General features: G+C 51.0%; 6 protein-coding genes across 6 annotated transcripts; 2 read left to right on the top strand and 4 right to left on the bottom strand.

Moving 5' to 3' along the window:
• Positions 1-316: 316 nt before the first annotated feature.
• CTHT_0041730 (ubiquitin conjugating enzyme-like protein) lies at positions 317-2,716 on the bottom strand (the record flags this gene model as incomplete). Its single annotated transcript, XM_006694514.1, has 5 exons — positions 317-1,554; positions 2,104-2,144; positions 2,201-2,448; positions 2,515-2,594; positions 2,647-2,716. The coding sequence occupies 5 exons, from the start codon at positions 2,714-2,716 to the stop codon at positions 317-319; spliced, it is 1,677 nt and encodes a 558-aa protein (XP_006694577.1).
• A 452-nt stretch (positions 2,717-3,168) lies between these two features.
• Positions 3,169-8,749, top strand: CTHT_0041720 (uncharacterized protein; the record flags this gene model as incomplete). Its single annotated transcript, XM_006694513.1, has 7 exons — positions 3,169-3,246; positions 3,302-3,368; positions 3,454-3,834; positions 3,901-3,965; positions 4,015-6,255; positions 6,560-6,773; positions 6,828-8,749. The coding sequence occupies 7 exons, from the start codon at positions 3,169-3,171 to the stop codon at positions 8,747-8,749; spliced, it is 4,968 nt and encodes a 1,655-aa protein (XP_006694576.1).
• Positions 8,750-8,958: 209 nt separating this feature from the next.
• Positions 8,959-10,278, bottom strand: CTHT_0041710 (prohibitin-like protein; the record flags this gene model as incomplete). Its single annotated transcript, XM_006694512.1, has 2 exons — positions 8,959-9,721; positions 9,776-10,278. The coding sequence occupies 2 exons, from the start codon at positions 10,276-10,278 to the stop codon at positions 8,959-8,961; spliced, it is 1,266 nt and encodes a 421-aa protein (XP_006694575.1).
• Positions 10,279-14,783: 4,505 nt separating this feature from the next.
• On the top strand, positions 14,784-15,212 carry CTHT_0041700 (putative E3 ubiquitin-protein; the record flags this gene model as incomplete). Its single annotated transcript, XM_006694511.1, has 1 exon — positions 14,784-15,212. One exon carries the CDS (start codon positions 14,784-14,786, stop codon positions 15,210-15,212), a length of 429 nt encoding a protein of 142 aa, XP_006694574.1.
• A 1,002-nt stretch (positions 15,213-16,214) lies between these two features.
• On the bottom strand, positions 16,215-17,956 carry CTHT_0041690 (uncharacterized protein; the record flags this gene model as incomplete). Its single annotated transcript, XM_006694510.1, has 3 exons — positions 16,215-16,846; positions 16,970-17,216; positions 17,933-17,956. The coding sequence occupies 3 exons, from the start codon at positions 17,954-17,956 to the stop codon at positions 16,215-16,217; spliced, it is 903 nt and encodes a 300-aa protein (XP_006694573.1).
• A 2,567-nt stretch (positions 17,957-20,523) lies between these two features.
• Positions 20,524-21,615, bottom strand: CTHT_0041680 (uncharacterized protein; the record flags this gene model as incomplete). Its single annotated transcript, XM_006694509.1, has 3 exons — positions 20,524-21,012; positions 21,078-21,428; positions 21,520-21,615. 3 exons carry the CDS (start codon positions 21,613-21,615, stop codon positions 20,524-20,526), a joined length of 936 nt encoding a protein of 311 aa, XP_006694572.1.
• Between the last annotated feature and the right edge of the window lie 678 nt (positions 21,616-22,293).

Raw genomic sequence — 22,293 nt, 5'->3', positions numbered from 1 at the left:
GGTATCTTTCAGTGTAAGCCTTGGGATGCACGTGTGTTTGGATATTTTAGCCTTGGGGTTGGGCGTCGGTACTATCTTGATGAGCCAGTTTATTCTGTCGAGATCGAGATCAAGATTAACCATGTCTTCATGATATTCGTAGAATGTACAGTATTGTACAGCCATGGTCTTTGGGGTTGTGCTTCTCTGATAATATCCCAGCTCAATGTCAACATATCAAGCCTTCTTTTGGCCACGTTACCCCGTCATTTCACCATCTTTTTTGCTTCTCAACAGCCTAATTGGTACCCCTTTCCCGAAGCTCAGCCTCTGTGATTTAAATATCATCACTGTGTTCAGTTTCAGTGGTCCTTTTTCCAACTGAGGCTTCTCCCAGCTTAGTTTTTGTAGGATCCTCGGCCACAGTGGGCAGCTGAGAGGCAGTATTTTTGCTGCCAGTAGCAACAGCAGCTGCCTCACCTGCGTTTTTGAACCACCAAAACTTTTCCATCGCTTTTCTAATGTTCTCTTTCCTCTTCTCCAGTGCCGCCTTTCTCGCATTCTTCTTATCAAACCCTTTCTCGCGCATCCATTTGGGCGTCTTCTTTTCCCATACTGGCCGACGCCAAGATTTGATCTGTGGCTCCTCATCTCCCTTGCCTTCCCTCTCCAACTGTTCCTTTGCTTCCTTGAGTGCCTGTTCCCGTTCCATAAGAACCATCTTCCACAGAGCCTTGGCTCGTGCAACTTGGTCCTCGGTCTCAGCCTGAATTTCGTCGATTAATACGGCACACATGCCGTGTAAAGAACTGGCGTAGCTTGGTTCATCAGGCATCTGATCCTCCTGCCCAAGTTCCCTAACGGCGTCAGGGTTCTCCTTCAGGAAAAGAAGACCCATCAGCTCCTCCCATTGATCCTCGTCCCGAGCCCACTCCATCCCCTCGTCCTGCGCATCAAGCAATATCCTTATCTTCTCCATCCTCCAATTTGTCTTCTGCCGAAGTACTCTCTCCAAAAAACGGGATTGTCGGCCCCCGAACCGGAGGAAGGGAACACCAGCCGAGGTGGCCACCAAGGTAGGCGGCTTGCGCACTCCGCTGGGGAATATGCTAAGCGGCCGTGGCCACTCAATCCCCGGCTCGTAGACCGGCGGCCGGACACCCTCGGGCGTGACCCTCTTTAGGAGCGGTCCTGTCCCCGGTTTGCGGGTGGTCACTACCTCTATGAAGCGCCTCCTCTTCTCACGCTCCTTCTCCCGCTGGGCACGGATTTCCTCCACCCTGGAGGCATTTTTCTGGAGAAAGTCCACAACGGAGGCATATTCTGTGCTGTTTGGGTCTTCAGCGGCGCGGGTCAGGAGTGTCAGGAACCGGTAGCCTTGTTTGAGGGCTGAGCAGATCAGGCGCGGGGAGGTGAGGGAGCGGTTGCGGCGGAAGCCATTGCGGATCAGGAGGGCCAGAGGGGTTTCGTTGGTTAGGGGAGTGTGGATTGGCAGTGGGGGGAGGGATTGGAGGGTGTTAGGGGGTATCTGGACGCGGAGCGATTGGGAGAGGAGGGATTTGTAGAGGGCGAGGCCTGAATTATCAAGTCAGCTATTTCGTTTGAGCTAAGGGTGGGTTGGATGGATTGTTTGTGGTAGTTGGGACAGCGACGTACATGCTCGGCGATGCCGAGAGGAGAGTGCGGGCTTCCAATGGCCCGGCATTCCATGCGTGCTGTGTGGCACGTCTGCACGGCTTGAGATGTGGTGCAGGAATATGTGGGGCTCTTGATAAATAAGTTGGAGCTGGGAGTGTTCTCCAAAGCTTGGCTTGCGGACACGCGCATGGATGTTGTGGGTGGCGCGAAATCACGTGAGATCATTTCATCTTGCAAGCCAGACAACGATTGCCGGTGATTGAGATGCAAGAGGAACTCCGAAGTTGAGACAGTGTAAATAACCAAGGTAGCTCGTCATAACCGACATCATATGTGGTGCCCAGACATGGAGCTGTTGATGAGGAAAATGTGTATCATCCACCCATAAGCCCGCGCCCAGCGATCCATCTACCATCCTATCACGCCATCATCAAACCCAGCACCAACGCCATCCTACCATATCTCAAAGTAACTAGTAAACTTGACCCTCGGGGGGTTGTGGTAGCTTCTTGTGCTCATCCATATGCCTGATCCAGTGTCAGCACTCCAGCATGTTCTCTTAGAATTCTGCCCAAGCACTCACTTGCGTATCGCGACCAATACGCTCTCAATACAAAGCGGGTCGTGCTTGGGCTTCGGCTTGTTGGCTAGGTCCTGTGCGATGCGCTTCCAATCACGAAGGATCTGGATTGCGTTGGGATCGACGTCGCCATTCGTTGGGTTCACACCGGGGAGGTTGATTTTGCTCAAGAACTTGACTTTAGGAGGCTCGTCTGGGTACTGGTCGCCACAGTAAACTTTCAGGGAGTAGATACGGTTTTCGTGGTTGCCCTAGATATTATAAAGTGGTTAGATGAAGCTGTGGACTGCGATGTAGGGATGACTTGGAAGGCGTACATGCGGCGGCCCCATGATAGTCGCATTCCAGTTGTACAACAGCATATCTTCGGGGTCGTCCAGGCCATATGAGACAGCAGCTAAGCACGTTAGTCGATGAATAACTTTGGCAAGAAGTAACTAGTGGTATACCGGTTCCCAGGCCCTTTTCGCCCTTTTCGAGCTCCTCGAGGAGCTTGAAGTTGCGGGGTACCTTCGCCATGTTTGCTTGCAGAATGTGTTGTGGTGTGAGGATGGGTCAAGTCTGGGGCGGTTGCAGAGTTCAAAAAGACAGGCGGTAACCTTGGTTGAAGACCTTCGGTCGTCAGGGCCAGGGCGGAATCAACTTTGGGGATCAAATGCTTCGTCGACTCCTGGGAGCCTCGCGTCTGGAAGATAGAACGCGGGGGCGGGGCGAGGGGTCGGGAAGGGCTTGCTGAGTCAGCGCCGTTGAACACAGTTCAAGCCTGGCGTTGCTTCCGGGCTGACGACTCCACTCCGTCGGTGATTGGCTGTCTCACAACGGAAACGACACCATTCACTTCATCGCGTCTCATCTTTCATTGTTGACTATTGTCTTCATCTCACCTTCTTTGCCCAAAGGTACTTGTTACCTTGAAGCTTTTCTCAACCCCCTGGCCACACCATGAATGCTGCCGGATAAGTGCATGCACCATGACGTCGCAGCTATTGGCGTCGGAGCTTGCAAATCTCATTCAGGAGAGCAAGCGCAAGCATAACGACCTGCGCCAGGTGCGGCATCCATAAAATCTAACAAAATTGGAACAGCTGCTAACAAGGATTAAAGGCTGCTGAAAAATCGCTGGAGGAGCTCAAGAACCTACGCGCGTCATCCGAGGCCCAGATTGCGGATGGTACACATCACCTCCTGAAAGCACCACCAGCTTGGCTGCCCTGCCCTCACCCCCTGTACTCCGAGACTCAAGCTAACAAGCACAGGACTCTCCCAGCGGCCTGCCTTCGTCAACCCATTTATTATCGCTTGTGGGACTCGCAATGTCAAGTTCACTGGCATCGCCATTGTGTGTCTACAGCGACTCATTGTGGTTCGTGCCTTGCCACGTGCCCGCCTAAGCCAGGTCCTTGAAGCTCTGCAACAGGCGACGTCGGCAGGTTTAGATGTGCAACTCAAGATTCTGCAGGCGCTACCAGCGCTGCTGTCAAACTATGCAGATGATGTCCGTGGCGAGTTGCTGGTAACGGCACTGAATGTGTGTTTCATCTTGCAGAGCAGCAAAAATGCTATCGTCAATCACACGTCAGCCGCGACACTGCAGCAGTTGGTGGTATCTGTGTTTGACAAGGTCGTTGCGGAAGATAGTATGTATTCATCGAGCCCTCCAATGAGGAGGTAACTAACTGCAACAGAGTCCGATGTCCCCCCAGTCGGCGAGGTTCCCCTCAGCGATGGGCCGATACCCCTTAGACCAGCCGCCATGGATGCTTACCGGGTATGCTCTCACCCTACACTAGCCTGAGCCAACCCTGCTAACTAGTCAGATCTTTAATGACATATGCCTCCTTACTGAAGTCAAACGCCCCGAATACCTCCGCTTCTCTGGTCTACCTCAAACTTTCGGCCTCGAGCTAATAGAATCCGTCCTCACGAACCATTCTGCCATTTTCATCTCACACCGCGAACAATCTCACATTCTTCAATCCCGTGTTATGCCCTTCTTAATAGCTGCCTTGCGGTCAAAGGCCAATTTTGCAACAAGCGTACGACTTGTTCGGGTTCTTTACACCTTGTTGCGGAGACATCTGCCTATCCTCCCTGCCGAAAGTGCCGATGCCCTGGATATCTTGACACAGCTGCTTGATCAGGACACGACTCTGTGGCGGCGAGCTTTGTGTATGGAGGTCTTCCGCGGGATCTTTGCCGACCCTCCGCTGCTCAGGAGGATATTTATGCTCTATGACGCCCAGGAGGGACAGAAGAATATCTTAAAGAACTTGGCAGCTACATTTGTGCGGGTCAGTACCGAGAAGCCGTCTGTTATTGGACTTGGTCATCAAAGCACCATCCCAGTTGCCAACCCCTACTCAGCGTCCGCAACTAATGATCAGGTCATGCTGGAGGCTGGAGTAACGGGAATTATTTCGGGCAGTGTTACCTCTGACGCCCATAACACGGGTATCAGCACTCACTGGAGCACTATGAGAGTACCATGCATCGACCAGCTCGACAAGACGGATGCTCCAGGGGTCCCAGAGTCTTATGTCTATAGCTTAACTCTCGCATGCATTACCTCTCTCTCAGAAGGACTCGCGAAGTTTATCCTGCCCCTTACCGTCCCTAGCGACGGCCGGCGCAAGCGAACAAAGCAAGAGCCCGGCAGAGATTCCCCCGCTCCCCAGCCTGAGGAGGGTCTTGAACGGACACAGTCCTTTAAGAAGAACCCAGTTCCCGTCAATCCCCTGACGCTCGACTCCCATCCCCTATTTCCCGAAGTCAAGGTTTGCGCCGCCATCATCGAAGAGTGCTGGCCTGCCATCCTCGCCACTTGCTCGACTTTTCTCTATGCCGCCCTTGACTCGGAGTACTATCATGGCTTGGTTCGGGCTTTTCAGAAGTTTGCACATGTTGCAGGCCTCCTGCAACTGACTACTCCACGAGACGCATTTCTGACCACGCTCGGCAAGGCCGCCGTTCCACCAAATGTCCTGTCAGCATGTCTAAATGCGGGACCTCGTCCTGCGGGGACGGCTACGACCCCAACGGAGTCCACTGCAGTGAGCTTATTGAGCAATGCTCGCGGATTGTTAAGTGTTGACAACCTCGTCAGCCCAACAAGTGAAAAGCCTCGTCAACAATCCATGGATGTCTCGGCCGGATGCCTCAACACCCGCAATCTGTTGTGCCTACGTGCGCTTCTCAACCTGGGAATCGCTCTCGGCCCGACTCTTGAGCCCTCATCATGGGGTATCGTCTTGGAAACTCTCCAACAAGCCGACTACGTTATGTACGCGTCCGGTCGAGCGGCAGGGCGTACACCCCTTGCAGCGAAGGGCCCGGATCCCATTGCCGAGCAGGAAGCAAGTACCCTGTTGAACGGCTTCGCCGGCGAGGTTCGGGCAGTTGAGACCGCTGCCCAAAGACTCTTCGAGAGCACAGTTGACTGGCCCAATGGTGAGTTCGTCTCCTTCGTCAACGCAGTCTGCGATCTGCTTGATCGCAAGCCTGAGAGAGATGGAACGGGCAGCAGAGCGCATTCGCCTCCGCCTACACCTGTCATGCGGACGCCTACTACCCCAACTGTTCCCCATGCTGGAGGAGGAGGGGGGCATAAACGCGTCATGTCAATTAGCTCGGCAACGACAACGTCGAATGCGGCTGCAACAGCAGCTTCGACTCAGGAGAATCAGTTCGCGCTTGCTAAGCTTGGTGATCTTGCGAGTATCAACCTTGAGAGGCTGCTGACCTATGACCCGAGCGAGTCGGGTTTTGCTCCCCTTGTCGATGAACTTATTTCAGTCCTTGCCCATCCGGCACATGCTCTTCAAGTTAGAGCTCGTGCAGCAGAGACTCTTGTGAGGGTCCTCCTGGAACAAGCTCAGGCTGTGACTAGTCAAGGAGAAGACGTTAGGGGAGTGATTCAAGGCCGAGTTGTCGGGGCTTTGGGAGATGCCGTTGCCGCGCTGTTAAATCCGAACCGGGAGACCTCTGGAATGAGTGGTGTTAGTGTAGATGTTGAGATGCAGCGCATTTTGCTCGAGGGAGTTAGGAGTTTAGTTGAAGGTGTGGGTGAGAGTCTGGTACAGGGATGGGAGGGGGTTTTCGGGGTTGTGGATAGTATCTTCCTTGAGTCGAGAGGCAAAGGGAAGGGGTTGGGTGTAAGGTCAGGCAGGCTGATTCGGCCCAGTTTTGCGGTGCTGCAGCTTGTTTGCTCGGATTTCTTGGAAGCTCTGCCGCAGAAGTGTTTCTTATGTTTGGTGCGGACGGTCGGGAGATTTTGTAGCCAGGAGGAAGATTTGAATGTCGCGTTGACGGTAAGTCCTCTTTCATGTTGTCGAGGTGTTAGCGGGACTTAAGCTGACAAAGCAGACTGTCACATTCTTCTGGGCCATCTCGGACTTTTTGTCGAAGCGCAGCCAGAGCATGTCGATTACGGCTGGGATGATGGGAGGAGAGGGAGACGAGAGTTTGGAGAAATTGGCAGCAGACCCCACGGAGGAGGGAAGCGTTGCCGCACTGTGGATGCTCCTCCTGCTGAGACTCACTAGCGTCGCGACCGATCAAAGGCTGGAATTACGGAATAGTAGGTCCCCCTACATCAACCAATGTTCAAGAACCTGAACTAACCCATTTCTAGGCGCCGTTCAAACTCTGATGCGCATCATGTCCGCCTACGGCGAGTCACTCTCTCCCGAGGCCTGGTCGATCTGCATGCGTTCCGTCATCTACAGCCTTCTTTCCTCTGTCGAGCAGGAGCTGCGCTCTCTTGACGGTGAGGACAAGAAGGGCCTCGACGAGTGGAAAGAGACTGCGATCGTCGTGATCCAGGGTGTAGCTGATCTCTTTAGCGCATACCTCGGCATGTTGACAGCTCACGACAGCTTCAGTAGTATCTGGGCCGACTTAATCGGGCATTTCACAGCCCTTCTCGATCTTCATGTCCTTGACATCAACGCTGCCGTCTTCAGCGCCCTGCGCGACGTCCTCAACCGATGTGTCGACCACCCGGTCTCCCAACTATGCCTCGACCTCGCCTGGAAACTATGGTCTCGGTCCATTCCTGCTCCCGACATTCAAGACGACAAGTCCGCCGATAATCAGAAGTCCCTCCTCGTATGGGTTGAGACCCTCTTATCTCTCTACACTCTCACCCCCACCTCCTTCCCCGTTGCCCGTGTCCAGCGCATGCTCTCCCTGCTTTTAGAGTCCGTCATCCGCGCTACGCCAGCCCCCTACTCCTCCGACATTGAGTATGTGACGCCACTGCAGGGCAAAGTCATTGAAGTCTTCCGGGTGGTTCGTACCGATGGTGCAGAGGTCCCTGGTGCCGTTATCCGGCAGGTTGCAGAGTTCGTGTCACTCGCGTTTTCGAGCCTGGACAAGCCAGTCGATAAAAAGAGGACGTATGTCGCGCTAGCGAAGGAGAGTATGGGCATTTTGGCGGGATTGATGGTGCAGCATGCTCGGGAAGAAGCGGTCTTCTCCGGGGGCGCATTCGCTGCTGGCCTTAGATCTCTGGTCACGCCGGTCAAACTCAAGTACCAATTCCCGGTTGTGCCGAAGTCTACTGCGCCCTGGAAGGTCGCGACTGAATCGTCTCTATCCGTCCTTGAAGCGGCGCTACCGTTCCTCTGCTCAGCGGAAGGGAATGAAGGCTTGCCAAGGCAGAGAGTACAAGAAATATGGGAAATTGTGGTCGCGCTGGCGAATGGCATCGTTGATGCTGATGTCAGTGCCGCTGCTCCGGGGACCGACATTGCAGCTGATCAAGAGTTCGATATTGCGGCCTTTAAGAGACTTCGCAAGCTGATCATTCCCTCTCTTGGGGGGGAAATCGTCCTGGAAGAGACCAGGAGAGCCTACTGCGAAGGCTTATTTTGGCGCAGCATCATTCATGCCCTAACGCCTGCTGAGGATGAGATGCTCTCCTCGAAGAGGCAAGGAGAGACAGGTGTCGGACTCGATGTCCTCGCAGCCTTGTGTGAACCCCGTCATGGACGGACCATCGACCCTGCACCAACACACAGACCAAAGGTCGCGGAGGTTTGTTTGGGAGAGTTGTTCTCTCTCGTCTCTGGCTGCCCTGAAACCCCTCATTTCAGCACAGGCGACTCTAGCAATGAGACTGGCTCACACTCGACCGAAGATGAGGAATCATCTCCTCTCCGGGCTCGACTGGCCAAGGCTGCAGCCCCGTACCTTCTTATCCGCTGCGCTCTAACCCTAAGAGCGTACGTCTCCGATCAACCCCTTCGTGGCGCACGCATGCCACAACCCCTTTCCCAGCGCAGGGAGTTAGCTTGGATCTTGCGCAAGCTGGCCGATCTCAGGTCTGAAGCAGGAGCTATCCCCGATCTGAAGAATGTTGATTGTGAGGGGGGCAAGCACTTGCTTAGACTTTATCCACTACTGGTCGGAGTCATTTCTGTGGCTGGAGCGGCGGGGGACATGGGACGAGGAGCATGGGGATCCGGTAACGTAGCTAATGGATATGGGGAGAGCATCGGAGAGTTGGCTGGGAGGTGTTTAGGGAAGGTTGGCGGAGAGTTTGGGATTTGACTCGAGGTCCTAATGTTCTTATCAGTAATGTTATGCTAGAGATATTGAGCTTTTCGAGTCCTTCGGAATGTAGACGGCAGGTAATCAGCATAATAGCCCGCCCGACGCCATGCATTTTTGACGTGAACAAAAAAAAAAAAACTATTGTTACAGCGGCACCTCATCACAATCTATCCCGGTCTTACCCCAGATAGCCATCCACTCTATCCCTAAATATCCCCTCTCTCATACTTATCCGTCACCCCGTCCTTCTGTCTTGGGACAACCTCCTTGGTCTTCTCGTCTTTGCCTTCAGCCTCAATGATCTGATTCTTCTCCAAGATCTCCTTCGCCATACTCCTCGCTTGCGCATCGCCCACACGCCCATAAACACTAAGGGCGGTGGCAATCATGCCGCCAATATCTCCCACATTCCCAGGCACGACGACCGCAGTGCCCTCCTTCGCCAGCTTGCCGAAGGCGTCAACATACTTCTCAGCCACCGACAGGCTGACGGCACCCTGAGCAGCATCCTTACCATCCCTAATCGCGCGCGCAACCATCTCGATGCCGACAGCCGTCGCCTCAGCCTTAAGCCGAATTGCCTCAGCCTCACCCCTCGCGCGATTAATCTTCTCCGCCATCTCGGCCTCCGACGCCAGGATTCGGCTCTGCTTTTTACCCTCCGCAATATTGATTGCGCTCTGCCTCTGGCCTTCGGACTCAAGAATCTCCGCGCGCTTGGAGCGCTCGGCGGTCACTTGTCTATGCATGGCCTCGACGACGCCCTTGGGCGCGTGAATGTCGCGGATTTCGTAGCGCAAGCAGGTCACGCCCCAGGCTTGGGCGGCTTCGTTGATTGCGGCCGTGATGTTGGTGTTGAGGGCTTGGCGCTCTTTGAGGACGTGATCAAGCGTGAGTTGGCCGATTTCGCTGCGCATGGTGGTTTGTGCGAGCTGGGAGATGGCGTATTCGGCGTCTTCGACGCCATAGCTGGTTCAGTTAGCAACCTTTTTTGCGAGTAACTGAGCCATTAGAAGGGCCTACCTCGCCTTGTAAGCGTCAAACACCCGAGTATACAGTACACCATCCAGCTCCAGAGTGACATTGTCTGCGGTAATGGCGCTCTGAGACGGAATCTCAATCGCCACCTCCTTCAGGCTCTTGACATACGCGATCCGATCGATAAATGGAATCAAGAATGCCAGGCCAGGCTGCAAGATCCGGTTGAACTTGCCCATGCGCTCGACGATCCATGCTGTCTGCTGCGGCACAAACCGGATGATGGTGTTCATCGGCAGTGACTGCTGCTTGCCGAAGTACACGGGGGGCATGGAGTTGCCGCTGGGGAGGGCATTGCGAGGGGTTATGTGAAAGGGTCTTCGACTCAAATATGTTGGCGTAGTCGTTGTCGTCAACAGCGAGGTTCTTGATGCTTGCTGCGTGAGGACAACGGCGCCGATGAGGGGCAGACGGCCAGCAGAGAGGAGGACCGCCCGAGCTGCCTGGGCGGGCAGCACGGCCCTCTTCTGCGCAATGCTGAGCGACATTGTGGCTGAGCAGTTGGCCAGCTCACATGTGGTGATGGGCTGGGTGTTCTGTCGAAAAGGCAATTTTTCTTAGCGTCGCAACCCGAAGCTTGATCCAAAGCTTCAGGTTCAGGTGCTTGCTCGGCAAATGCGATTGGCGATCGAGCTGTCAGCTGTTGCCGACGTCAGCGCGCCGAGCTCCGGGCTGCCTAAGCTGGGGTGCACGGACCATGCTTGGAAGTGTCGAGTAATCCTTAGCGTATTAATCATGTTTTCACGTATGGTAATATTACGCTGTTACCCACTCCTGCCAGAGTAACGTAAGTAACGTCGCGACAGGTATCGCCTAGGGGACGATTATCGATCAAGACACAAACCAGGAGATCAGTTCAAGATTTTCAAGGAACTCCGCGGTACAACGATATTATTGTCATAGATAGGATGGATTTATCCTCCTTGGTAAGCACGATTTACCAAGCCCAAAACCATAGTAGTACAAAGGATCTGTCACTGGCTTCTTCGACCTGTTTCACGACAGGTTCCCCTTCCTGCTCCTGTATATCGTGTCGGCGAACAAATTCGGCCTTCATTTTCAAGCACACCCAACTGACCTTTCAGATCTCTTTGTAAACTCTTTCGATTATACAGAAACACCCGTCATCTCTGCTCAAAGATAAAGTTTGTTTCCTTGCTCGCTTTCCACCCTCATGGCTGGAGCGGGGATCTATATACACAACAGCTATCGAGTTACATCCAGTCCTGCAGGCCTGGTGGCACAAAATTCTAAATCCAGCATCCCATGTTTGCAATGGAATACATTTGATGGTTGAAGAGAAGCTTTGGACAGGGGTCCTAGTTAGTCCTATAATGTTAACCGCAATTTTCTTGCTCGAACCAACGATATATTGGCAGAAAACGAGTTATCGTTGTCAAAAATATGAATCGTACGTCAATTGATACCACTTTATTGCTCTGAAAGCGATTGTTTGTGATTGAGATGTGTTGTCGGACAAACTCTGGTCTCGAGGTCTGCGCTGACGAACAAACCAGGGGTTTATTGTACGCCCAACTCTTAAGCTCGGTATCTATTGCCCAGGTGTCTTGTAGATCTCACAATACAAAATTTTATCTGCTTACAGCGATGAAGCTGATTAGGGGCTAATTATGGGCTTGCACTATTGGTGTCAAATCTTTGGCCAAGATACCATTATTTCTTTTGTGAGGAACTATCTGCGGCGCTTCACTATTGCACATTCTGCTTCTTGAGGCCTGTTGAAGTACCTCCCTAACAAAACCTCGAGTCACACAGCAGAAGGCGTAACATGCTTCAGCGATCTAACATCACACTGGGAGGGGTTCTGGCTTGCCGGGTAACCACACCAACCATCATTCATTGGGTCTCCCCCTCATCTCTATCTTCCCCCGCTTTTTCACCCCTGATCCTTTCAACTTCTGATCAATCTCAGTAGCACTTTCCGCTTGTGTAGCCATTGCTCGTAGTTCGCTAGACTCTCATTGGTTCCCTTTGGCTAACGGGACGCGATGAAGAACATTAAAAAGAAACTCAACCGCTTGCCCACTTCAAAGGACGGATCAGGCTCCGTGTGACAGTTACGGAGCTGTCTCTGTCAGACTCAGAACGTAGCCCTTATGGTCTTGTCCCTCTGCCTTGCAGCCATCGACAGAATATGTGTCCTCCACTTCTTCAGCCGGCACGAAGCAAGCAAAGAGCACAATGGAACCCCTCTATTTGCCAGGGAATCAAAGAATGATCATCATGCGATGATGCTGTAATGGACATCTGTTCATCCACGCATCGAGCGGTGACCGCAACAGAATTTGGACACATAAAGACCGCACTAAACCATGGCCCAAGGAGCCTTTGCACTTGAAGCTCAAGGCTCGTCTTCTGACTTTAGGATACGATGCCTATATCATTGGAAAGTCGAAAGCCAGAACGAACGGCCTGTTGGATCAATCCATCAATTTGCTGAACGACCTTCATGTTCTCGGCGTCACGCAGAGGCGACATCCCACCCCTTAGTTTTTTGCTCACAGTCTGGGAGGCCTGGTCTGCAGAAGAGCTTTGTTCCACTCCCAAGCCTCTTTCTTACGCATCAAAAGTTTAACATTTCCAGGATAAACTCGACAAATGTGGACAGTCTGACTACTCTCCAATTGGCAATTCCGATGTATGATGGAGACAAGACGCTGATAGAAACAATGTTACGAGGCATGTCGTCTTATATAAACCATCAAACTCTCGGGAGAGCGACTGTAATTCATTAGGCTGTACGGGCGCAACCTTGCTCAACAGATTTGAAATCATTGCTCCTTGACTTGGCTACGAATGTCACCTTGAAAAGTACGTGGGACGAGACACCTCTGCATGAGGCTGCATCCGCTTGCGATTTTGACGTAGTCGCCATGCTCCTTCAGAAGGGAGCTAGTATCGCCAATGAACCAAATTGCGTCGGACAGACGGCACTCTTTTATAGCATGCGGCGTCGCAACAGCAACTTCGAGTTGTTCGTTGCCGAAGCCCTGCTTGAAACGGAGCTGACATCAACCACACTGATAAGTATGGAAGAATATTCCTTTGGAACCGGCGCATGTGTTATGATGGCAAGAAGATGGGGTTTCTCCTTCAAAGTGGCGCAAACATCAATAAGCGAGATAAGCCTGGGTGGGCAGTGTTCCGTGAAATAGCTGGGATCCTGCGGTAGGATGGACTCCCGCTAGCGGTACTTGAAACACTTGATCCATCCATGGCCCAATTTGATGTTAACGTTCAGGATGATGCGAGGATGGTTCCTTTAATATTGGCTGCAATGAGTAGTTTTGTAAAAATGATAGAGTGGTTGTTCAACACAAAGAAGGGATACCCATCTCCGTGGAAAGTATGGTAAAACTGCGTACAAGCGCGTGGTATATTGGGATGAAAACGGGAGGGATTGAAGAGCGGTTCGGTAGGAATGGATCATCCTACCATAAGCAAGGAGGGTGAGGCGATGGGAGAAGATGCGACAAGTATGAGCGGTGATTTGTTGCCTCCTAAGGATAGCACTTGGAGACAATTTGTTGGTAGAGCAAACCAAGACGATGTTCAATTTCCTCTGAACGCCATATAGCGATCTAGCTAAGAGGCTGGATGCTGAGCTTTATACATATGATGCAACATGGCGGCTTCACCTGTCATGTCGGCCATGCTGATATTCTCTTTGTGGGCTTGATCCGCAATGACGTCATTGCCAAGACTGAACTTCTCCCAAAGATCCAGCAGCACTAGTTATTACTCTCCATTGATACTACCAGGTACCTACCTAAATCTACAGAGCCCACCCGACACTTGCCCTCGATATTGACCAATAGTTCCAATCAAGTCGTCCTTCAACGTTCTCAAGCGTCCATTCTTCAATGAAATTGAACTGTGCCTAGGCCGAGCGAGAGATGTTGAGAAAGTCGTGATATAAGTTGCCAAGACTAGACGCTAGGGGTCCGAAACCTCGGTACCCAGGCCGAGTTTACATGGCAGAGAGCAGTACCGGCATCGGTCAGACCATTTTTGCCCCGGGGGGTTAGAGTGTTATGAACTGGTTGCAAGAGTCTCCAATGTTCTGAAGTTTTGCGGCAACAAGCAATTCAATGAAGAGGCCAACTTGTACAAAGAACGCCATTGATGTTAAATTAAGCTTCACGCTATCGGCTTGTTCCGAGCGCTGTAGGGCGGACCCATACGAGCCGGCCCTGACACGGGTGCAGGGGTAAGTGAAGCACGGGGACTGATAGCTCGGCCGAACACGGGTCAGGTTTTGAGCTTTATCCAATTCGTTCTTCCACAAGCTTTTGGCTGACTCCAGGCACCAACTACTCTCAGCATTGGGGCTCTGAATCACTCTGGTTATGTGACAACATAATCTTCCACGAGCCATACGGCCGCAGACGCGAATGGATAGTTTTGAACGGTCTTGGCAAAGGGATACGGCAGGAATAAAGCGCTGAACCATCAATTTTGGTGAATCAATTGGCAAATTATTGTCGGTGTTAGGTATGGATCCGATACCAAACGCCCAATCACTCGGGAAACATTATCACGTGGTGTACTGCCCTCTCAGAAGCGGGCAATGAAGGTTATGTGCTAAACCCCAGATCCAATGCAAAGGTACAGTCATCCGAAGGAAGGTGACCTTCGCATTGTACTACTACTACGCATTGACTTTCCCGTGTCAGTGGTACCTCCCGGAAGCAGCGGACATGCTGTGGGGTCCGTCCGATTGTGAATTATGTACAGTGGTGGTGTATTTAGCTCCGATCTCAGTCCGGCAATATTCTCCATCAATAGTCTCGAAACCTATCATCAAATCTACCGACTTTCGTGCTTTTGTGCTTTCGTGCGGCAGTCATTCCACTAGGCATCTATCATTGCCGTTACCGACGAACAAGGAAGCCAACTTGCCTACTTTCAGACTGCCCGGGCAGCCCAACGCAAACTTCACGTTCATCACCTCCGAACCCAAAAACCAAAAATGTCCTCCTCCAAGTCAGCAAACCCCTCTTCCCAACTAACCCCAACCGGCGGCCCAACAATAATCCCCAACCCCCCACCCAACACCCTCCGCCATCCGGTTCGCTTCATAACAACCCACAACCATACCACGGGTCAAGCCATCCTCCACTCCTCCACTCCCGTCCCCTTCCGTCTCTACGATAACAACAACCTCTCCATGGGTGTAGCCTATACCACCTCGTCCTTCCCCCCCAACCTAAACTCCGACGCTGACATAACCGCCCACACGTCCCTCATGTCCTCCGGTACCTTAGGCCTCGTCAATCCAGGCGGCACAGTCCTCCGCTGTGTGGACTTCGCGCCCGGCTACGCATGCGGCATGCACCGGACTCAAAGTCTAGACTTTTGGGATTGTGATAGAAGGGGAGGTAGAGATGGTGTTGGATAGCGGGGAGCGGTACGTGTTGAAAAGAGGGGATGTGGCGGTGCAGAGGGCGACGCAGCATCAGTGGGTGAATCGGAGTCAGACGGAGTGGGCACGGATGATGTTTGTGTTGCAGGATTGCGAGGAGGTAGTGGTAGGGGGGAAGGTGTATGGAGAAGACTTGGGGACGAATAGTGGGTTGCCGCCGAGTGGAAATTCAGGGGTTGGGGAGAGTGTGTGAGTCAAGTTTGGAAGCTGTGACGAAGCAGTCGGTTCTTTCGAGCTGAGAGAGCGTTGGGAGATTTCGGTTCAAGCGTTGTTGAGTTTGTTTTCGTCATTCTACAGCGTAGATAAATACCTATCTTAAACAAATAATGACTAGCTTCGCTGATTCCTGTCACGTGGAATCAGTAGGACGTGCAATTTTGGGGGCTCTGTCTTCTTGGGATCCCACCAGGGCTGTTGAATTGCTGTGTCTCCCCATTGTCTCTCTACGTGTCTTCCTTCCGTTAGGCCAATTCCTGCTTTCAACAATGGTTGGTTAACAAAGATTTTTGCTCTCGGTAGCGCTCCTAGGAGGTATCAAGGGCTGCGATTGTGAATGATGAACACAAACCAATGCCCAACACAACACCACAAATACAAGGAACGATACAGTCCCGGAGGGAAAACATTTGTTTTACTACGGTATACCTAAGGGTTCCTGGGGAGTGGTTAGTCATTAGACCCCTCTTTCTCTCTCTTTCCCCCACTTCTCCCCTCCCTCCCCCCCGGCCCTCCGCAACAACAAGCCGTTAGTTGCTAATGCCTCTCCGCCGAATAATGCACCGTCCTGAGTTAAGATCCAGAAGCATTGCCAGGATCCGTCCAACTAGATGTATCTCCCGACGTGGCACTCTCCTTCCGAAGCAAAGTTCTGAACTCCTTTCTTGCTCAGAATCCTGGGGCAGCAATGCGTACCCTTCACCAACGGTTGTTAGGGCTTAGTATAATACCAGAGCAACCGTGATTGCTGGTTCCCTCAACTCATGAGACAGCGTCGGTGTCTTTGTCACAGCCCCAGTCATCATTATGAGAGTTATTGGTCGCAGTCTTCATACCGCAGCCTGAGAAATACTGGCGCTGAGGGCGACCGTTGCTCTTCGACATGGGCCAGGCACAGTCAAGGTAAACATGATCATAAGAATGCAACTCAGGGTCATCGACAAGCCTGGACTTACTAGCCAGAGGGCTGAGGCTAGACTTGTGGCCAGAGAAACGCTGCGCTTGCAGCTTCTGTTTAGTAAGCTCGAGCTCTTGAGTGACCATCTCAAGTTCCTGCTTCTTCTTGGAAACAGCACCATCCAACATCTTGCTGACCGCATGAAGGTACTGGCACTCGGCCTTCGTCTTGAGGTAGCAAACGCTCTCTTCCAGGCGAGTACACGGACCATCCTTGTGCATTTGCTGCTTGACTTCAAGCTCATTCTTCAGGGCTTCCTTCTTTCCATCGAACATTCCCCACTTGGAGAACTGGTCACAAAGAGCGACAATAGGGCCAAGAGTTTCCCTCAAGGCCTCCAGCTCAGCACAAGCCTCCTTTAGAGTTGAGGGAAGCTTGTATGTAAATCTCCTGAGTCGTCTTGATGAATAGCTGAAAAACGTGCTGAGCATCGTCCCTGATAGTAGCGAGCATCTTTCTTGATGGAAACAATGTTCTCATCATTGTTCTTGATGCAAGATTGGCCTGATGGAGAAAGCTGTTAGTCAGGTTGCTGATATGCAATGATTACGAAACTTACGAATGTTGTTGACAAAGTCCTTGCGCATGGCCATAGTCTGATTACTAGTAGTCATCAACTGGTTGACCATGCCCAAAGTACCGAGCGCGGCGTTGTGCTGTGCCTGAAGGTTCGATAAGTCCTGCTTGGCTTGAACCAGCTCAGTGTCCTGCTTTGCAATGAGCTCCTCCTTCTCAGCAAGCAGCTCTTCTTTCTCGGAAAGAATCTCACTGAGATTATCAACCTTGGCTCGGGATTCATTGAGCCTCTGCACAGTGTCACTAACCAGAGTCTTGTAGCGACCCAGTGAATCGGCCAAGCCATCATACCCTGAAACTATCAGAATTTACAGAATTGTCACAATAGGAAAGGTGAAGAAAAGCTCTTAACAAAATAAGAGCAGCGGTATTGACTACAGAAGTGATAGAAGCGGCAACTGCGGCGTTCTCGGTGGCCAGGTTGGAAAGGGCATTGGAAGACGAATAATTGTTCAGATCTTCTGGAGTTTCAAGGACTGGGGTGATGATGTTCTGCCAATTGTTTGGCAAGAAGGGTCGAAGGGTGGTAAAGTAAAATTTGCGAGAGAAAAGGAAGACTCTGAAGCTGAGGGATTTGCTTGCGAAATGTGAATTTGGGTTCGGAGAGACTGTCTGAAGTGGCAGCCTCGGACGCAATGCTGAGGAATCCAGGCAAGCAAAGGAGATTCGTTAAGGGAAGAATTGGGCAGCAAGCAAAATAAAGTTATATAGATGTGTAGGAGACCACAGATGAGTACTCCACTAGTCTCAACTTGATATGGCATCAGGCTACGACATGTATACTTCGCGATCCCACTACTCCTTCCGCCCAGTAGCCACATCCCTCTGCTCTCCGAAGCATTGCAAGGATCACTCATATTCCTTTCTTTCTTGGCAGCTTCCCTCACATTATGTTCCAGATCCAGGTGCCACGGGATCTCATTCTTAGTCGGCCAACTACTCGTACGGGGAGGGTCAAGGTCAAGAACATGGCCCTCAGGAGTGATGTGTTTGGAACTTAGAACTCGGCGAAGCGCGCCGGCTTAGCCCTGGCAACCACAGCCATAGGTTGGCGGCGAAGTCAGCGGGAGCTTGTCGGTACCATTAGGACGATCAATTGACTCTTTGGCTCCTTTTTAGAGCCGTCCTCCTTCCTCAACGTAATATCTACCTTAGCGGAAGTAGCAGCCTGTTAAGTCAAATACCATGCTAGTGATACTTGATTGGTAAAGCCATGATCTGTCAAGGCGGGCAACAGCGTAACATTCACGGGTAAGGTAATGAGAGGTTAGTGAAAATGTCACTCAGCGAGTCTCTACCTTGCCAGAAACCGCCCACTCATCTGTTGCATTGATCACCAGCTCGTCTGTATCGTTCTCCTCATGCTTCGCTAGCTGCAAGACAGGCAAAATCTCGGCCTAGTGACCTTCGTGGGACGCTATTATCATGTTTTCCATGAGATGTGCATGGACTTGTATGATTCATTCAGAGCAAATTGGTAATTGTAGAAAAGTAAGCAGTAAGCCGTTATGTTACAAGCAAAAGGAAAAGTTGAGATGTGCTTGTTCTAAACTTTACAGTAAATGGTTAGGAGATTGTGGAGATATGAGAGGAATTTAGAGAAAGATCCTGAACCAGCGAGGTTGAAGGTCTCCCCAGATGCGTAGAGAAACTGAGACGAACACGATGTAGAAGATTCGTTCTAATACGCGTCAGTTGTGCATGGATGGACTACCCGTGATGGGTAGTTGCGATGTTTGATTAATATTCATGATGGGAATAGGAGGGGCCCGCTATGGCGTTGACGTCCAGATCGTCCACCTATGCTTCAAACAAGTCGAACGGACTGGTAATGCTGGCTCGAATGTTCTTCCTGCCACATCCGGCATATATCCCTTTCAAATGCTTCATATTTCCTTGACCATGTAACCATCGACCTTATCTCAATTGAGCAGAAAATCTGTACCGATATTTTTCATCGACGCACAAAACCGACGAAACTCAGCCCCTGTCCTCTTGAGCAGCATGATTGGCTTAGTGTTGCAGACATCGCATCGCTCCTTTTCGACAGATGAAAACCTTCCCTACTGTCATCTACCTTTTCGATTCCCGCGGATACCTTATCGATTTATCTTGGGGTATTAAGTCCGGTTCGTAAGTCCGAAATCAAGAAGCAGGGAAAAGAGTTGAAAGCAGCAAGTCCGAAATTGGAGAAGTTGACAAGATCAGAGAGTTTGGGACGTTGAATCTTGGATCTATATTCTTGAGTAGAGATCGAGAACCAAGTTGGAAAGCAAATGATGAAAATGCTGAATGATATCCTGAGGGCGACAATGGCTTTGGAAAGATGATATGCAGACGAAATGCTCATAAATCTGTCGAAAAACATGACTGGCCTGTCAAAAGACAAATATGCTACAATGAGTCAAAATATCTGATTAAAAGACCCATTTCGTATTATATATACAAAGCTGCAACTTCATCAAACACAGTTAATTCCAAGACAAACATTTCCTCAAAAAGAATCATACTTGTCCTCTCTAAACTACCTAGTCCCTTCCCTCTTAAACTTCTCCATATAAGGCCTTGGTTAAGGCCATCTCACACTACTTCCTTCCTCCCAACATCAACCTTGGTAAATACCACCTCCACCGCAGCGAACCGATAACCACCACGGTTAACACCAAAGCCACCACGAAGACTGCCAGCAATTGTTGCGAAATAACGTAGGTCGGCCTGCCTTATAAGCGCTGAGGTCAGCAGCGTTCTAGACGAGAGGGTACGCAGACAGCAACGACGAATGAACTTGGATATAAGCATGAGGGAAACCACTAGCTGCAGGGGCTGATGCGGCACTGGTGGAGCTAGCCGGAGTGCTAGGGGGGCTGTCGTGGCCGGATGTGACTGAGGAGGCCCTGGAGGAAGCTCGCTGGAGCCTGTTTTGCACTTCACCGGCGACCAGGCCAGAGATTCGCGTGTACCCTAAGGATGTGATATCACAGCCGTTAGCCGATGGCGTCATAATGTGGACAATCACGCGGCCGAAATGTCCACTGTCACTTTCCTTAGCAGGAAAGTATTCGGACCCACTAATCAGCCGCATCTCCGTGCCAAGAGGTCCACATGTCCGGGCTCTTGGGGTCCTATGCTGAGTCTGAGTTGGAAAACTGTAATGATGGCCTCGCATAGAGTATGTGACAATAGTCCCGTTGGGTTTGTCGCTATGTTGTAAACCTTGTTCAAAGTGTCGAAGTGGTGGTAGACGGCAAGAACGACCTTGAGCTGCAATCCAGGGCTCCACTGTTCCAGGACACAGCGGGATTGAGCATATCCACACTGTGCAGCATGTTGCGAACTATGAACCCAGACTTCACGGCCAGAGTACCAACCCTGGCTCCCCCATCAGAAGCCAATAACGATGTGCAATCGGACTTTGACACTTTTTGACAACAGTCCCTGATCTTCGCTGTTATTGTTCTGTTATCCTAGAAATTGGAACCATTGCCAGCCGCTGGTCTTGGGTAACCTAGAACGGACCAAAGTATCCAACATGCCTGTCTACTGACCGGCCACATCTACCAGCTCCGGTACGTCCATCATCTCCTGCTCTTGGACTTCTTTCTGAACCTCCGTCTCCACGTCATCCGCAAAGACTCCCTCGCTTATTGGCTTTTTCCAATCAGTCATCTTCATTGCTCGCTGCACGATGGGCTCTTTAGCAGCCTGCTCAACGCCTCTCCTGATATCTTCCTCTTTAAATGGAGCGGCACCTAACAGGCTGAGATTTCTGAACCTCTCTTCTACCTCCTGCACAGTTGCAGTGCTGCCCCTGCGCTTTTGTGACAGAGCCATCACCTCCTCAAACTCTTCCAACTCTCTTCCATTATCATCAATGAACTTTGCTGGGAGAAGAGCAATCAGAAGCGTGAGCGTATGCTGTTCGTAGCGACTGGGATTGATGATAAGAGGTGACCATCTATTTCGTGACTTCTCCCACTTAGTGACGTTTCTTATCAACATTTCCAACATTTCTTTAGTCTCTCTGTACTATTGCAAGCCCAGTTAGTCACAAAAGACATTCTAAAAGGGGTAAGAGAACGGCAGAGCTATACCAGCTGAATCATGCTATCCACCTCACTGCTGACAGCACGCAAGTCGGAGAGTCTGCCTCCCATACTAGGGACAATGCCAACAGTAGCAACCCAGTAACGACCCTGCTGTATGTGTCTACGCATCTCCGCAAGTGAAGACTTCGACTCCTTGAAATATTCCAAATACTCCTGTGCTGTCATAGGATCCACAGGTGATACTTTGGCACAAAGGAAGGCTATTCGTTCGATGATAAGGTCGCAGAGCTCAGATGCTGTTTTGTAACGATCATACTCAATGTCTATCTCCATGAGAAGGGTTGCATGTTCGGGGCAAAAAGGTCTGGAGATTGGGGCGTAGAGAGATGGATGAAGCTATGCCAGGGGCCAGTTAGTTGTTATATAACTTTACCTGCCACATATTGGGGATCTAAAAAGGTTGGATCATTGGGATGCTTTGCTTTACCTTCTCAAAAACAGAAGAGCCAGAAGAGTCGGGACCGGATGAGCTAGTAGAGGACGGGCTGACAGATTCCTGGCGGCAAGTGTTAAGGTGCTCCATGACGCCAGCTATGAGTGGGAATGATTTGCTTGCAAACTAAGACAATAATGATTTGATACACGTTTTGAATTGCAAATGAGAGTCAAAAAACCATTGAGATTGGATTTCCGTGGAGTTGACCGTTGTGGTTTGGGTAAACAACAATATGTGAAGCAAAGTGCTCACAACGTTTAAGGGAAGAGCGACTGACTCTTTTGGTTCCTCCTGACACACTTGGCACCTGACAACTTCTTAGGTAAGCATTAGACCATGTGATTTCCAGGTCTACGGGAATGGAACAACTTGACTACTCCTGTTGTCGTTGATAGCATATATATAATGGCTGATTACCGTTTGTCCCACCAAAAAATTCAGAGAACAACACCACTCAGAGTGGGTTGTCTGTAATATGAGTCGTACTACCTTTGTTGCTAAAGCCCTGAACTTTGTCAGCGAAGATCAGATCACTAAAAACCAAGCCACCGACACTTAACATCGTCTAAACCATTGGTGAGAACTCTATTCAGGGTAGGTAGTTCTAATCCTGAACATTTTGTGTACAGAGAATATGGCATCAATCACTCCCTTACCAATACTTGTGATCTTGTTCGACATCACCACATCCAAAATTAAATGAAAGAAAGACTCTCATATCAGTCACACGGCCTAGGAAGGGGCACAATAGGGCTCGCATTCTCA

Source organism: Thermochaetoides thermophila, assembly GCF_000221225.1.
Source record: "Thermochaetoides thermophila DSM 1495 unplaced genomic scaffold scf7180000011818, whole genome shotgun sequence".
In the NCBI taxonomy this organism is placed as follows: Eukaryota; Fungi; Ascomycota; class Sordariomycetes; order Sordariales; family Chaetomiaceae; genus Thermochaetoides; species Thermochaetoides thermophila.
This window is presented reverse-complemented; position numbering and strand designations above follow the sequence as displayed.